General features: G+C 40.3%; 1 protein-coding gene across 3 annotated transcripts in view; it reads left to right on the top strand.

Moving 5' to 3' along the window:
* The window catches only part of hmmr (hyaluronan-mediated motility receptor (RHAMM)), a 41,361-nt gene that overhangs the window by 13,027 nt on the left and 12,489 nt on the right, over window positions 1–15,845 (top strand). For all 3 annotated transcript variants that reach the window (XM_078551130.1, XM_078551129.1, XM_078551127.1), the window contains 10 exons: window positions 975–1,048; window positions 1,557–1,643; window positions 3,764–3,864; window positions 4,781–4,867; window positions 6,161–6,339; window positions 7,212–7,348; window positions 11,962–12,176; window positions 13,510–13,626; window positions 14,001–14,159; window positions 14,937–15,077. In XM_078551130.1, the coding sequence (XP_078407256.1) occupies window positions 975–1,048; window positions 1,557–1,643; window positions 3,764–3,864; window positions 4,781–4,867; window positions 6,161–6,339; window positions 7,212–7,348; window positions 11,962–12,176; window positions 13,510–13,626; window positions 14,001–14,159; window positions 14,937–15,077 (1,297 nt within the window). The remainder of the gene's footprint in view (window positions 1–974; window positions 1,049–1,556; window positions 1,644–3,763; window positions 3,865–4,780; window positions 4,868–6,160; window positions 6,340–7,211; window positions 7,349–11,961; window positions 12,177–13,509; window positions 13,627–14,000; window positions 14,160–14,936; window positions 15,078–15,845) is intronic.

Below are 15,845 nucleotides of genomic sequence, written 5' to 3'. Positions count from 1 at the left end.
CCTTAGTTTGAAAAGCTTTGACTGATTTATCCAAAAAGTTTACAAGTTCTAAGCTGTGGTTCAAGTCCAAGTTATATTGTCTATTTCAGACACATCTGAAGCTATAGTGCCTGCAGCAATAAAATGCTAAATAGAACTCAGGGTAACTTGGAAGGGCTGATTTCACATAGCAATGTGTTCTCTAGTCCCAATTATCACTTGGATTTCTTTTCAGCTGCTTGTAGGACTAAGTATTTTAAAGCAGAACGTCAACAAAGTCATAATTGTTTGGTCAGGAGTTGGGATACCACAGAAGCCATCTGACAAATTGACAACTTTAACAGTTTAAGTCTGGATGTTTGAAGCAATTTTGCATGATATCTAACCATGTTATTTTTAAAAGGACTTGCGTACAGGCATATTAAGGTTTTCACTAGGGTTAAGATTTGTTTGTTCATACTGTTGTTTGCTCTCCTTCACTGCTTGTCCTACTGCCTCCCATAGAAATATAGGAGCAGGAGTATGTCATTTGGCCCTTCGAGCCTGCTCCGCCATTCAAAATGATCATGACTGATCCTCTATCTCAACACTGTACTCCTGCGCTTTTCCCATATGCCTTTCAGAGTCCAGAAATATCTCTATTTCCTTCTTAAATATATTTAGTGACTTGGCCTCCACAGCTTCTGTGGTAGAAAATTCCACAGGTTCACCACCCTTGTTTCTCCTCATCTCAGTCCTAAATGGCCTACCCCATATCCTGAGACTGTGACCCCTTGTTCTAGACCCCCCCCCGCCCCACTACCCCAGCCAGAGGAAACATCATCCCAGCATCTAGTCTGTCCATCTTAAAAAGTTAGTCTTATTTCTACCTGGGAATATTGGCTAAAATTGTGGGTTTTTGACTTTAAAAGAGCCACTTTATCATGAGCACAATATTTATCAAAGAAAGAGCCCATTCAGAAATATATTAAAGCGATCTTTTTTTTATTAACTAGCTCTAACAGAGGAGTTGCGTGAAGAGAATAAAGTGCTGCAAGCTTATTTGGATAATGCCAATGAACAAATTCAGGTAATTGTTTGCACAGGAGAAAAAAAACTTGTCTGTTCTTGATTTTATTTTCCCTCATCCTGAATGGTTTTACAGATGGCCTCTGCTGATAATGTCCATGTATGACCGTTGCTTAAGTCAGCTTGATTGTGTTGGAAAATTATTTAACCATGTGGGCATTGCAATCAAGCCTGTTCCTGCCTGCACTTTGTCCTCTGACAGGGGTCGCTGGGTAGCAATTGGGTGTGTGGACTGACTGTCTAGCCCAGGATGCAGTGGCAAACTGTTAGTGTTTGTTCAACCCAGATAAGGGATTGAATCTGGACATACCTGGACTGTGCGGTTCAAATATTTGCTCTATATTTTGTTAAGCCACGAGGAAGCCATGGATTTGTTTTTAAGTCCACGAAGGATATCTATTGCGTAGTTACCATTTGTTGCTTTCCCTTATATTTACCTTGTGTCTTAAACTAGGATTACCTCCAACTACTGAAACAGACTGAATGACATTGCTTGCTTAAATTTATAGGATCTTCATATGCAGTTAAGTTCCAAAATGAATGACTATGAGAGCAAATTGGAGCAGTTCTCCACTGACATGGAGGAAAAGTGTATGGTAAGGTTTGGTAACTATGGTTGGCTCTTTTATTTAAGTGTCTGGCGTCATGTAACTTGAGTTTGTTATAGCTGAAAATGTGCAGTTGTTTCACCTATTAAAACCAAGCTAAAAATACATAATTTCAAGCTCCATTGACAACCAGGTGTGGTTTGCTGCAGCCTATATTATAGTGAACTGGTCACATGGAATCTACCCATGTGTTCATCTCTACAAATTTCTCTGATAAGAGCGCTCTGGCTTTGGATTCAGATTGGAGTGGGCCTTGAATCCACACCCCAAGCTTGAGCACACAATCTGTGATATTCCAATGCTGTATTGCATTACTATAAATCTCATCCTTTGAATGGAATATTAAATCAAGGCCCAGTTGTCCTGATTGTTAAAATGCCATTGTAAATGAGCAGGGAATTTGCTTGTATTCCTTCCTCTACTAACATAGGTGAAACTGATAACTTGGTAGCTCAACATTTGTCATTTCAGTGCACTTAGAAATTATTGCACAAGTTGTTTTTGACAGGTGCTATATTAAAAACACACAAGTGAGCTTTTAAAATGGAATAAATCCTTCAATATTGATATAATCTGCTTAAGCTAGGGTATATTTTGTAATCAGTTCTGAGACCAAAATAATTCAAGAATGCTGTTCAATGGGGTGTTTGTGTAGGTGTTGGAAATGGAATTAAGCCCGTTGCTGGCTTGTGATTCAAGGTGGGTGGCCAGGCAATGAAGGATCCTTGGTTAGAAAACTACTTGTCAAAATATAGACATTTCTGTTATCCATTGACTCAACTGTTTATTTTGAGAAGCTTTCAACAACCAAGCAACTCCTTGGAGTAGTTGGATAATTGGACCACGTTCATTTTCACCAAACAGAATGCTGGAAAGTTTGAGGTATAACTCTGAAAATTCCATGGATGAGGATGCATCTCCATGCAAAATATTTGCCTACCTGTAGCTGAGAGGGTTCAGTTATTGGCTGGACTTTGTTTCAGCCTTGCATGTAGAATCATAAAATGTAACAGCACAGAAAGTGGTCATTCGACCTGTCAAGCCCATGTCGGCTCTCTGTACAAGCAATTCCATTCTCTTTCCCGTAGCCCCACAAATCGTTTCGCCCTTGGGTGCTTAACCAATTTCCTTTTTGAAACCCACAATTGAATCTCCACCAAAGTTTCGGGCAGTACATTCCAGATCATTGTCATTTGGTGCTTTTTAGGTTTTCCTCCTGTTACTTTTTGGTTCTTTTCCCAACATCCTGTGTCTTCTGCTTTTTGACCTTTCCACCAATGGGAACAGTTTCTCTCTACTCTGTCCAGATCCCTCATGATTTTGAGCATCTCTATAACATCTCCTCTCGCCCTTCTTTTCTACACGGTGAGCAACCAAGCTTTGCCAATCTATCCTTGTAACTGAAGTCCCTCCTTCTTGGAACAGTTCTCAAATCTTTTCTGTACCCTCTCTAAAAGTCTTCGTCTTTCCTAAAATGTAATGCCCAGAATTGGACACTATTCCAGTTGAGGCTGAATCAGTTTTTCATAAAGGCACATCACCTTGCTTTTGTACTCTCTGCCTCTGTCCTGTATGCCTTTTTGACCACTTTCTCAGTCCGCTTTGCTGTCTTCAATGATTTATGTTCATCTACTCCAGGTCTCTCTCTCTCCCTGCACCCCTTCTAGAATTTTACTTGTTTTAATTTATGTTGCCCTTCCTCATTCTAGCTACCAAAAGTGTACCACTTCACACTTCTCTGCAATAAATTTCATCAGCCACGTGTCCATCCATTCCACCAGACTGTTTCTGTTCCCTTCACTATTGACCTCATGGGTTCATTGGCCAAGCTTTGGTCAATTTCAGGTAACTGGAAGCTGTAGTCTCCATGGTGCTCTGAGTTTTCAAAATCAGGAGGTGAATGCAGCTGCTAGCATTTCACGAACAAACACAGTTTTTGATCTCTGCTTCTTTTTGATTACTAAATGGGGAACATTTCTGGGGAAGGCCGAAGTCCCATTCTATTGGAGGTATAACTCAATCAGAAAATCCTGACCTTTACCTCTTGCATGTTTTTGTGTGGCATAAATTGTCTGACACCTGGGTTTGTTAATTTCCTTCTATTTCAGGTCTCAAAAGTCAAGCAACAAGAGGCTGAAAAGAACCTGCTAGTGGTGCAGAGTCTTCTGAAAAAATTGACTGAAGAGGTTGCTGAGCTTCAGGAAAAACTGTATGTATTTAGCAGGCCAAATTTTGTTTTTGAAGAAGCTGCCTCTTTCATGTAGCAATGATCTGACTGCATTCAGTTCTACTCTGTTTAATAGTTTTGTATAATCTGTATGACTTATTGATGGCTTGATGTGTAGTACTGAACAGTACAGAAAGATCCAGGTTCAGTCACCAGTCTGACCTAAACTAGCTCAATCAGGTTCTGGTAGTACAGTTTGCCTCAGTACCTTTAAAGTGGGTGAGTAATCAGCCGAGATTTCCAATCGGTGTGGTTCAATGTGCACGTGGGGCACAAGATAGAGAAAGGATTGGGCAGGCCTGTGATGCCTTTGGTGGTCGAATAGCCTAACATTCCCTGCCTTGGCTAACACATGGAGAATAGTCATGGGTGAGATACCAAAGAATTGTTGGTGGCTATGGAATTAGCCCAACAAGAACAGGTGCCTTTGGGAAAGTGATAGGGGAAATCTGCAGGGGTGTTAGGAAGGGGAGTGGTCTATTTTCTACTAAAGAAAAGTGAGGTGCTGAACTGTAAGCCTTCACTCAACACACATGAGAATTTTAATTGTGATGTTTATTGGTGCCCCAATATATTTTCGGATGGTATTCATAGCAAACTTGATAACTGACTTTTGCATAATGTAAATATAACAGTGATTATGCCTTAAAATAATTCATTACTTTGTTGCGACCTCAGGACCTGAAACTTACTGAAAGATTTGGTGGGGGCGAGGGGAAGAAAGGGAGGTTTTATTTGAAGATATTAAAATTCCACAATTTTTATTTTCATTAGAAATTTTTTTTGCAAGTATGGATGGTAGCTATAATTGTTGAAGTGTGATGACATACCTGCATTGTTACATGTTTCTTCACTTGCATTGACTCAATGTGTTGTATCTTTTTAACTTTCTGTTCAGGGCTGTAATGGAGCAGGAGAAAGTTAAGTTGGAGAAAGATAAAGTTGAAACTGAAATGCAACTCTCCCTCTCCCAAGAGGAACACAGGTACTTTTTAAGACAACTAGTGCAGTCAATTTCTTTCACCGCTAACCAGCGAGGGGGGGAGGGGTGGGATTTCAGATCACTTAAAACTGGGAATTGAAATTAATGACATAAGTAATTTTATTCACACATTTGAGTCAGCCTTGGATTTCGTTTATTGAAGAATGGCTGTTTTGATACATGCAGAGAAGTGAAAAGGTTATGCACATTTTCTTTCATTGCATGATTTTACATATTGACACAGTGCCAGAATGTTGCACATTTCTTCTAGTCTTAAACTTGTAATCATCCAGGTAGACAGGAAGGAAAAGGATTATTGGATTGCTTTGGAAAAGGATTGGCAGGAAAGTGGGTTAAATGCCACCCCCCCCGCCCCCAGTACACTAATGCTTTTATCCTTTAATAGGATAAGAAAGACTGTACCAACACTGGTTGAAAATTTATCTCTGCCAAGATGTAAAAAGAACACTGATCTTTGACTAGATTTCCAATCATTCTAAATTTTCTACATTCCTATGCGTGTTTAATTGGAGTGTGAAATAAATTAATTTTTCCAATGTTCGCAGATTTATTTTTGTTCTTTCTGTTATTTCTCACCCTCCCTCGATCATGTGCTGGGATTGGTTCCATAGATGCCAGTCACCATCTGGTATGTTGTATGTTCCCCAAGTGGCTTTTCTTCAGATGTGAATTTCACTGGGCATCAGCATAATCAATTGTGTCCTGAGGTAGCAGCAGCACCTGTACTTCCAAAGGTATTGGATAGTGATCTGGGTGGACCCCTGACTGGATTCTGTTTTTTTTTATCCTTGTTTTCTCTCCCATTTTTGCACCTCACCAACTCTCTCATAGCTTCCCTTTGCTCAAATGAAGTGGAAAGGAAAAATCAGTAGTGATGCTCATGCCACCACAATGGCTAGGATTGGTAATCTGAACACCAACCAGGCTGTGGTCTATTCATGCTGACACACAAACAGGGAACTCTGGTCCTTGCACCTTCAAAAATCGCTTTTTGCCAAAAGTCATTAACCCACAGAATATCCCATCATTGTGAAAACTAAGTATTAATTACAAGGGAGCCAAACCATAGGCCTGCAGAGTTTGGTAACTTAATTCATAATTAACCAAATTCCATCAAGTGAGATTCAATTGAAAGTAAATTCAAAAATGTTATTTTTATAAACTTGTGCATTCAGCAATTTGGTTATAGAATGGAATAGAGTTTTGTAATTTAGAGTTTTGAGTGCAAATGCTTGTTTTTTAAAAATGATTGTATTAGAATGTCATTTAATTCAGTCAAATAAAGGTGCAGCTTGAAAGATCTAAGGGGGAGATCAGTCAGTCAGAGGAGCAGCTTGTTCAGAAGGAAAAGGAAATACTAAATCTCAACAACTGTCTGAAGCAGAACGAGGCGATTCATTGCGAACAGATAAAAGAAGTTAATGAAAAATATCAGCAGCTTGAACAGGAGAAAGGTACTGTACTATTGTTAAAGGATGACTCATATCTGACATGTATTGAGGGCCATCGGTCTCCATAGCCACCTTTTACACTCATTTTTTTCTCTGGGAATGCCATAAACTCTGAATCAGTTGCGTTGTCATTACATCAAATGTATTACCAGTTAAAATTACTGTAGAAACTTTTTTCCATTTTTGAAAAGTCTGACCAATCGATTGCAAGTAAAAATTTGACAACTATGTAGCTACTGCTGGGAATTGAGCCCTTTGCTACTGACTGGTTAGTGATTTATAACGCATCCACTGAAATTGAATTTTTTCTGCCTTTGGAACAGTTTATTGATACCATAATGGACATTAAGCTGCATTGTACTTAAGTGTAACAACTCACAGGAGTTGGTATATTGTACAAGCATAGGGTTGTGGTTCTGCTTCGGACCAAGTTTATATTGGTGTCTTGGTGACTGGACAATGCCTTTTGCCAATAGTTGGAGGTTTGATTGGGGTGCACCCTTTGATTGGGTTAAACCCAAATTTGTTATTAGTGTTATGCACTGCCCACTGTGTCCACACTAAGCTGAGAGTGGTTGAAAGCTGCTTACTCATAATTTCATCTGGCAATCGTTTTATGGGCTTGAATTTCCGCAAGTCTTAAACTGCGCCCCTTTGGGAGTTGGTGTCTTAAGAGGAAAGAGGTTTTTAAAAAAAAGTTGCACTTATTGCAGGTCAGTCTAAATAACTGGAACATCCATTAGTGTTCAGTATTAATAGTGGATATATGTGAGCTCCAATTTACTGCAACGAACTCAACCTGTTCCCCATGACAGTGATTGCATAACCATAACTACATGGCAATTTTACTGCAATTAACTTTTTTTTTCCTATAGAAAGAGTAGAGACAGAATGTAACAGGATGGAGCGAAGTTTAACTAGAGAGTTGGCTGTAATGAAGGAAAAACTGAATCAAATGGAACAAGATCTGCAGCAGAAGGGAGATGAACTTTCCTCTGTCAAACAGGAGAAGGTAACAGTTATGGAAACTGAGGCTGAACTATACAGCAGTCTGCACTCACTTTCTAATACAACCTTGTATAAGGCTTCATACTGAAACCCTGCACCCATAATTACTTTCACCTTAGTACACTTAAAGTTGTTCTTTTAGTTTTATATTTGTTCCACTATTACTTTGTGCAGAGTGAAAGAAGGCTGGTGCCACTTGGGTATGAGTGGAGGAACTTTAGTCGTTGTGTGATGTTGATTCTCGTTTCATTACTGGTGGGGTGGGGGGGTGCAGATCTCAAACTGATGAAAGATGATGAGTACTATTGGTCATCCTCTTGTAGGATGTAAACAGTTTAATGGACATCCTGTACCCCTGGAGTATTCCTTGACTGCGTGAGTACTTCTCATAGCTGAACATAGAAGAACAAGGGGCAACAGGCACATGGGAGCACCACCACCTGGAAGTTCCCTTCCAAGCTACACATCATCCTGACTTGGAACTATATCACTGTTCCTTCACTCTCACTGGATCAAAATCCTGGAACAACCCTCCTAACAGCACTGTGGATGTATCTGCACCACATGGACTGCGTTGGCTCACCACCCCTTTTTCAATGGCAATTGGGGAAGAGCAACAAATGCTGGTCTTGCCAGCGATGCTCGCATTCCATGATAGAAAAAAGTTGCTGTTCACATGATTACCATTGGGATTTTTATATGACTGTATAATGAACATTGACTTAAAAGGGAAGCTGAATAAAAGCTAGTTGCTTCCCAGCAGTTGGGAAGCTTGAGGACTACCTTGCTGTATGTTTCAGGATATAACACTTTATATCATCTATTGGGTCTTGAAGGTTGCAAATGTGATTTTTTTCTCAACCTGGATAGTTTTATCATTGCCTTCAGTTGCTAAATCACAGGATCTTTGCCGATTTTTTAATTTTTAATCTGGGCACTCATATGATCTATCATTATTTAAGTAGTGTGCACAGTGAAAAATGCATGGTCTGTAACATTTCCACTGTGTAGTCGTAACATTATAGACAGGAGTGAATGTGGCATATTGTTGACTTTGAGTTGTCATACGTGACTCAGTTGGTAATACTTTTATCAGTGAGTCAGAAGGTTGAGTTCAAGCCCCAGTCTAGCAAATTGAGCTCTTAATCTAGACACACTCCAGTGTAATACTGAGGGAGCACTGCACTGCCTCCTTTCATGAGATGTCTTCTTTCACATATGTTAAATTGAGACTCCATCTGCTCTTTTAGGTGACATAACAGATTTGTGGTGCTCAGAGTGGGGAATTTCTCCCCAGTGTCCTGCCCAATATTCACTAAAGCTGTTTGTGATCATTTTTTCATTGCTGTTTTGAGATCTTGTGTGCAAAATGACTGGCAGCCTCATTTTCTACATCGCAACAGTAACACTGAAAAAGTTTGGGTTCTGCCAGGGCCACTTAGCTCCTGACCTTATTACAGCCTTGGTCCTAACATGGACAAAAGAGCTGAACTCCAGAGGTGAGGTGAGAGTGACTGTCTTTGACATCAAGGCAGCATTTGACCGAGTGTGGCATCAAGGAGCCCTAGCAAAACTGGAGTTAATTGGAATTGAGGGGAAAACTCTCCACTGGTTGGAGCTATAGCTAGCACAAAGGAAGATGATTGTGGTTTTTGGAGGTCAATCATCTCAGTCCTGGGACGTCGCTGCAGGAGTTCCTCAGGGTAGTGTTCTAGGCCCAACCATCTTCAGCTGTTTCATCAGTGACCTTCCATCATAAGGTCAGAAGTGGGGATGTTTGCTGATGATTGCACAATATTCAGCACCATTCATGACTCCTCAGGTACTAAAGCAGTCCATGTCCATATGCAGAAAATCCTGGACAATACCCAGGCTTGTATTGAAAAGTGGCAAGTAACATTTGAACCGCCGTCATGACCACGGATCACTGCTGCTAATTACTTACGGACATACTGAACTTTTAAGTAAGACATGTATTTTTTTAAAAAGGACCTACAATCAAAAGTTGGCTGGGACTGTAAAGTAACCACTTGCTGGAAAATTCCGATGTGGATTATACTTGACCAACTAGTTTAGAGGGAACGGGATGTTGCACCTAAAAAGGTGTCAGGGCCTACTTCAGACAGAGACACTTCAAAGGAAGAGATGCAATGCAAAAACTGAACTGTAATCTCTTGTGGTTGCGGAGATAATGGAGGCTGATTTATCATCTCAGCAGCAACCATCCCTTGCTGAGTTATATACCAGACTGTGGACATGATCTAAGTTGAAAGACATGTGTATTAATGGAAGGGAAAATACAAACAAGAAAAGGGGTGAAAAAGCCAACTGCAACCCTGATCTCTGCTCGTCTGTTGTTCTAATGTGTGCTGTGCGAGTCTGTGCTGTGAAGATCACAGCTAAAGAACATCAACTAGGCATGCCTGTGCTTGCAGGTAAAAACAAAGTCTCTCGCTCTTGCTCTCGCTCTCTCTCACTCATATTGCTGGAAGCAAGTCACAAGTCAGCAAAGCCACAGCCAAAAAGGAACAGGACAGCTCCTTTCAGCTAACCTGCAGAACCAAGAATCTCCAAACCAACAGCTCAACTGCCAAAGTCAGCTGTACTGGAATCGTCCAACTTAATGGCCTCAACGTTTCCCCATCTAATCCTCATGGACGAGCCAAAGACTGATTTGTGTATCTTTTTTAACTTTGTTTCTGGACTCACTTCTCATTTCTAAGATGTGTGTTACATTTTTATTATTTTTTTCTCATGTTTTAGTAGCTAATAAACTCCCTCTTTCTCTGACCCAAGAAAGCCTGGTTGAATTGGCTCCATTTAAAACATGAATGCATTTGGACTTGGAAAAGGTATTCACGAGGGAAGGGATCCTTTTTAAATTAACCTTGTTGTGACCAACCGAGGGGCTGGAGTAAAAAAGGGGAGCCAGCTCATTCCTCCTCGCCCTGGAGCATAACAATTTGGGGGAGCATCACCTGGGGATCTGTTGTAACACCGCATAAGTGCCAGGCAATGACCATCTCCAAGAGGAAAGAATCTAACCATCTCCCCTTGACATTCAATGGCATTACCATTGTTGAATGCCCCACTATCAACATCCTAAGGGTTAATATTGACCAGAAACTGAACTAAACCATCCATATAAATATTGTGGTGCAAGAGCAGGTCAGAGGTTGGGAATTCTGTGCAGACTAACTTGCCCCCTGATTCCCCAACACCTGTCCAACCTCTACAAGGCACAAGTCAGGAGCGTGATGGAATACTCTCCATTTGCCTGGATGAGTGCAACTGCAACAACATTCAAGAAGCTTGACACTATCCTGGACTAAGCAGTCTGTTTGATTGGCACCCATCCATCCACTTCAATATTCACTCCCTGCACCACCAACCTACAGTTGCAGCAATGTGTTCCATCTACAGGATGCAGTGTAACAACTCACCAAGGCTCCTTTGACAGCGTCTTCCAACCCTGTGACCTCTACCACCTAGAAGGAAGAGGGCAGTAGATACATGGGAACACTGCCTGCAAGTACCCTTCCAAGCCACATACCATTCTGACTTGGAACTATATTGCTGTTCTTTCACTGTCACTGGTTCAAAATCCTGGAACTCCGCTCCTAACAGCAGTGTGGGTGTACCTAAACCAGATGGACTGCAGCGGTTCCAGAAGGTGGCTCGCCATCACCTTCTCAAAGGGTAATTAGAGATGGATGATAAATGCTAGCCTAGCCAGTGACACCCACATCCTGTGAAAGAATTTTTAAAAATTAGTTGTCAAGTGCTTTAGGTCACATAAGGTCATGAAGAATGCAATAGAAATGCAGGTTCTGTACTTTTAATTGTGTCCAAGTGCTGAACTTGAATTATTTTTTCTCTATTGGATTACTTGTTTCATAATTCATTGTGAACAAGGCCTGCAAAGGAAAAAGAGGCATAAGTTTTGGAAGGTGGCTGCTGCAGTGGGCTACAGATTGACCAGATTCATCTCCATCCCAGACTCTAATTTGTGTTTCCATGTGCTAGCAGTAACCTATGGCACCTATTTGGCAGTTTGGATGCTCCTAACCTAGATGCTACCAGATGTGAATCGTAGACAATAATTAGCTTTGGCCCAGAATCACCAACTCTTTTCGGCAGAATAGGGAGATGTGTCACCATTTAAGATGAGGTAGGATTACAAAGTTTTTCTAGCATGGAAGTAGATAACAAGGCCCATCTCTGTTTATCCTCCACACGAGCCTCTGCCAGGATGCTGGCTTTGTATGGCAGAGTGTTTAATGATACTGATCTCTCAAAGGTTAGAAGCTTTGGGCGATTACTGTGACTGGGTGGCAGCTAACTTAAAATTTTTGATAGTTGCCTGACAGAAAAGTAGTTCCAGTTACACAGTGCTTCAGAGTATGAAATTTATACCTGACATGCTGTGGCTGCACATTCCTAGCTTAAAGCTTCTAGATTTGGATAGTATGTCCAGCATTAAACAACCGCTCAGAAGAGCAGGTGAACTTTCTTTAGCTGCTTCAATTAAAGTTGTTAATTATGACTACCTGATTTCTGATATCTGATTTGCTTTGTGTTTGAAAACTGATCTGACCCTTGTCCTTTGTTCTGCAGGAACTGTCTGACTCTTTACGCCAGAAGCTTGATGCCTTCCGAGAAGAAATGACCAAGGAGAAGCTTCTGTTGGAGGAGGAGCTGGAGGGTGCATTAGATGAGCTGGAACAGTTGCAGCTGAAAGAGTTAGAGGCTGAGGAGTTGGCCAAACAGCTGGAGAAGGAGAACGAACTAAGAGCGAGAGATCTTGCTGCGCTGCGGGGAGAACTGGCTGAGTCAGTCTACTTGTGTTATCTTATTCTCCACTGATTAAAGGGCAATGTTAGGTCCAGAGATTGCATCTCTTAGTCGTTAATAGTCAGAAAACTGATGAAGCAGATATTCTGGGATTGGCTGTATCTCCTTTTTTTTTCATCTGGGATTTGTCTAATTCTTGAGTTTGCCAACTGAATGTGATTTTAGTTCATTTTCTGCTCGGGGTTCTTTTCCATCCAGAGGTGATTGTCCTGATCATGGGATCTGCTACTTTGACAGCCTGCACAAGGTGAGGTTACCATCGTAGGATAGGAGTGCCTGGGACATTGGGGTGTTTAGTGTAATGCTGCAGCTGCTAATGTTTTAAGTGATGGGAAGTTAGTAGTGCATAAATACCTGACATACTGGTGGAGTTGAGTTGCCAACGCTGGATGTAGGCATTCCTGATGAGATGTTCTGGCCACATGATTTCTAACCATGTGACACCCTATCATGTGACTTCTATAAATGTTATTTGATTTATCTTTATAAAAGTTAGGCTCCCTGTAGTTAAGAATCAATTCATAGTTTTACAGCAGCAGCTGTTCAGAAGTTCTAAGAGCCAGTGGTCACCTATGTGTGAGATAAAAGGGAAGCTATTCACTCCATCTATTCATATCCTGCATCATCTCCTCCATATTTATCTTCATTACTCCACCCCCATCTATTGCCCTGTCTTGCGCACTCTTTATTTTAGTGGAGAAAATCCTGTGATAGAGCAGTGCAAACATTCAGTGCCAAAGATAAAGGAGATTTTTGACAATATGCATATTCAAAAAGTGATATCAGTAACACAAGCTTTTTTTTCTGACCCACTGCATGCCCAGTGTTTTAAGCTCTAAACCGGTGGTGTATTGAAAGCTGTCAGTAATTTGTGAATGTCTGTAGTTCAAGGTACAGTTTCTATATTATAATGCAAGTTGTTTGGGCCTTTTTAGTAAATGTCATTTGGGGGATCCTTTTTAGAGCTGCCAGTTATGGAATAAAGGACTTGAGGTTTCAGTTTCTTTCCTTCTATCTAAAATGATGCAGATCAAATATTTCCACTGATTTTATATTGGCATGGTTGTTTTGATGCTAGGATCGCTTTTGTGCTTTAAAAATTGAAATCTCTGCAGTGAACACGAGTTTCAAGCCATGATATAAAAACATTTTTAAAAATTAGTATCCAAACTACTCTAGTTTCCCCTGATTGGAGTTTGATTACGGTAAAGACTTGTACGCTGCAATGCCAAGTTAATTCCATCAGCATAAACGCCATTGTAGCATTCATAGTTAAGTATCTAGTTTGACTTTCTTTTTCTCTCTAAATAGGAAAAATGCTGAACTGGAGAAGATTAATGAAAATCACAGCAAAATTGTTAGTCAGCTACGTGAGGAGCAGAGTAAATCATTGAGAAAGCTAGGAGATACCGAAGCAGAGTTTGAAAGGTATGAGGGTATATGCACAGCTGTATTATGTACACAAAGCAGGTGCATCATTAACTAAAAATGCTCAATTGGTGCTTGAAGGAATCCAAAGTGACAGCAAGGTTATCCTGCAACTTTGTGTTGTTGTACAGTACTTGAATGTGTCATTGATTCCTTGCACAAAATGTTTTTCAAAATAGACTTGAGGCAATCTTGTTCATTTAAAACCCTTTCCTCTGTCCGTGTCATGAAGATCCCTGTGAGTTTTATCTTGTAGTATATTGGGAAGTGTAATACAGTGTATTGTGGACAAATTTGTATAGTCTTCTGAAGCTGCAGTTTGTCCCTTGTGAGTTTTCCTATGAAGAATACTAACTTTTGTAACATTTGTTTAGCTACAAACTGTCTGTAACTGAGGAGGTGGGGTGCCTCCAGGAGAGCAACACCGCACTGGCAAAGGAAGTTGCACTGTTACAATATCAAACCAAGGACAAGCAGCAGCAGTTAGCAGAGATCCAGCTTTCTAAAGAGAAAGCAAAAGAAGAATATGCAAGGTATACAGTTCAATATTGCCAACAATAGTGTTTATTCATTTACCATTGTGAAAATGCTAAGATTTTAACTTGTCGTGCATACCTTGGTATTTATGCAATAGGCCCAGATATACCTACCAGTTTTTACAAATCCAATAGATCCTAGTGCAACTTTTGCACAATTTGAGTGGATATTACCCAAGAAGTATTGCCGTGCATTATGCTGCTTATTGTTAAGAGAGGCTTCTTGATCCATAAATGTCACCTATACTTTCCACCCTGTCCCTCTTTTCCTGCACCTATACTTCAGAGAAAAAAAATCTCAACAAATCAAACCCTACATTCAGCAGGCATACCTTGGGTTGCTGTGCTATATATGTGACATATTAGTGAGTTTTCGTTCCTTGTTTAAGTACTTAAAGCAATCATGCATCTATGACTTTAACTGTTCATTTATGCCATTTAACGTAAATTATCATGTAAATCAGGAATTAAGCACTGACTTGACTGCAACAAAGCTGTTTTCGATTGGTAGTTATGGTGAATGCGGCTTGCTGTTTAGTGAACTCCAGATTGTGAACTGTTTTACTGGTGTGTGTGCACAACATTAAAGAATTAATTTAAGAATTAGTTTATAAAGCCTGTAACCTATTCAAAAGCAAAGAGTTTCCATTTTATCTGTTTTAAAGAACTAAAAGTCCAGCACCCAGTTTGCAGAGATCCTCCTCAATCAGTGCAGGCTTAACTTATAGTGTTAATGAAAGTGGAATTCCTTTTTTCTATTCCCTATTTCCAAAGAATGTTGCTAGAAGCACAGACAAAGCTAGCTCAGAAGGAAGCTGAAGTTAGAAAGTTGGATGAAGCTTGTAACCTGAAAGTAACCGAACTTCAAGGGCTATTGGAACAGAGCAAGACCTGTCAGGAGGTGGAGAAACGAAGGTAAAAACGTAATGTTCAATGAGTTTTGTAGTGTATGGTTGAGCCTCTGAGGTTTTAAAGTAACTAGTGGGCTGTATCTACAGTTAGTTCTGAGATTCCAATATAAATGATTTGTTCAGTCTCATCAAATTGTCCAAGTTTGACCATTGTAATTTGGAGGTGGGTACAGTGTGTTATTGCGCTTGCTCTTTATCGGATTTCTTTTTTAAATTGGGGAAGCCTAAATGAAGAGGAAAGTTGTATCGTCTTTGCTGCAAGCCTATATGCTAACTTGATCAGACTAACATGGGGCCTGAACATAGCCCAGCATTTCAGGAATGTGGACAGTAATAACTGCTTATTAATCAGTATTCGAGAATAGAGGTTCAGAAACTAACATTATGGGCAAAAAACACCCACCCAAATGATGGATAGTTACTAATTTGGCACTCTAACCTGTGGAACCAATATTGAACAGTACCTAACTTGGGACTCTGGCCTATATCTTGTTTACCAATTAAGAAAATTGACTCAGTAACCATCAAAAATTTCCATATTTGTGTGATTTCCCAACTGAGACTCTTGAGTTACAATTGAGAAAATTGAACTTCGATCCTTGCCTGCTATATTCTATATGTTGCTTACAAACCTTGCAATGATTTAATGTACACGTACTGGATGCAGCTCTAGCTGTAAACCAAGTAATTGAAAGTGATACTTTATACTTCCCTGTTCACTTTCAACTTGGTGTCCATTTTCTATTTGATTCAGCTTCTGTGAAAGGCTTGA

This window comes from Cetorhinus maximus, chromosome 10, assembly GCF_964194155.1.
Source record: "Cetorhinus maximus chromosome 10, sCetMax3.hap1.1, whole genome shotgun sequence".
Taxonomy (NCBI): Eukaryota; Metazoa; Chordata; class Chondrichthyes; order Lamniformes; family Cetorhinidae; genus Cetorhinus; species Cetorhinus maximus.
This window is presented reverse-complemented; position numbering and strand designations above follow the sequence as displayed.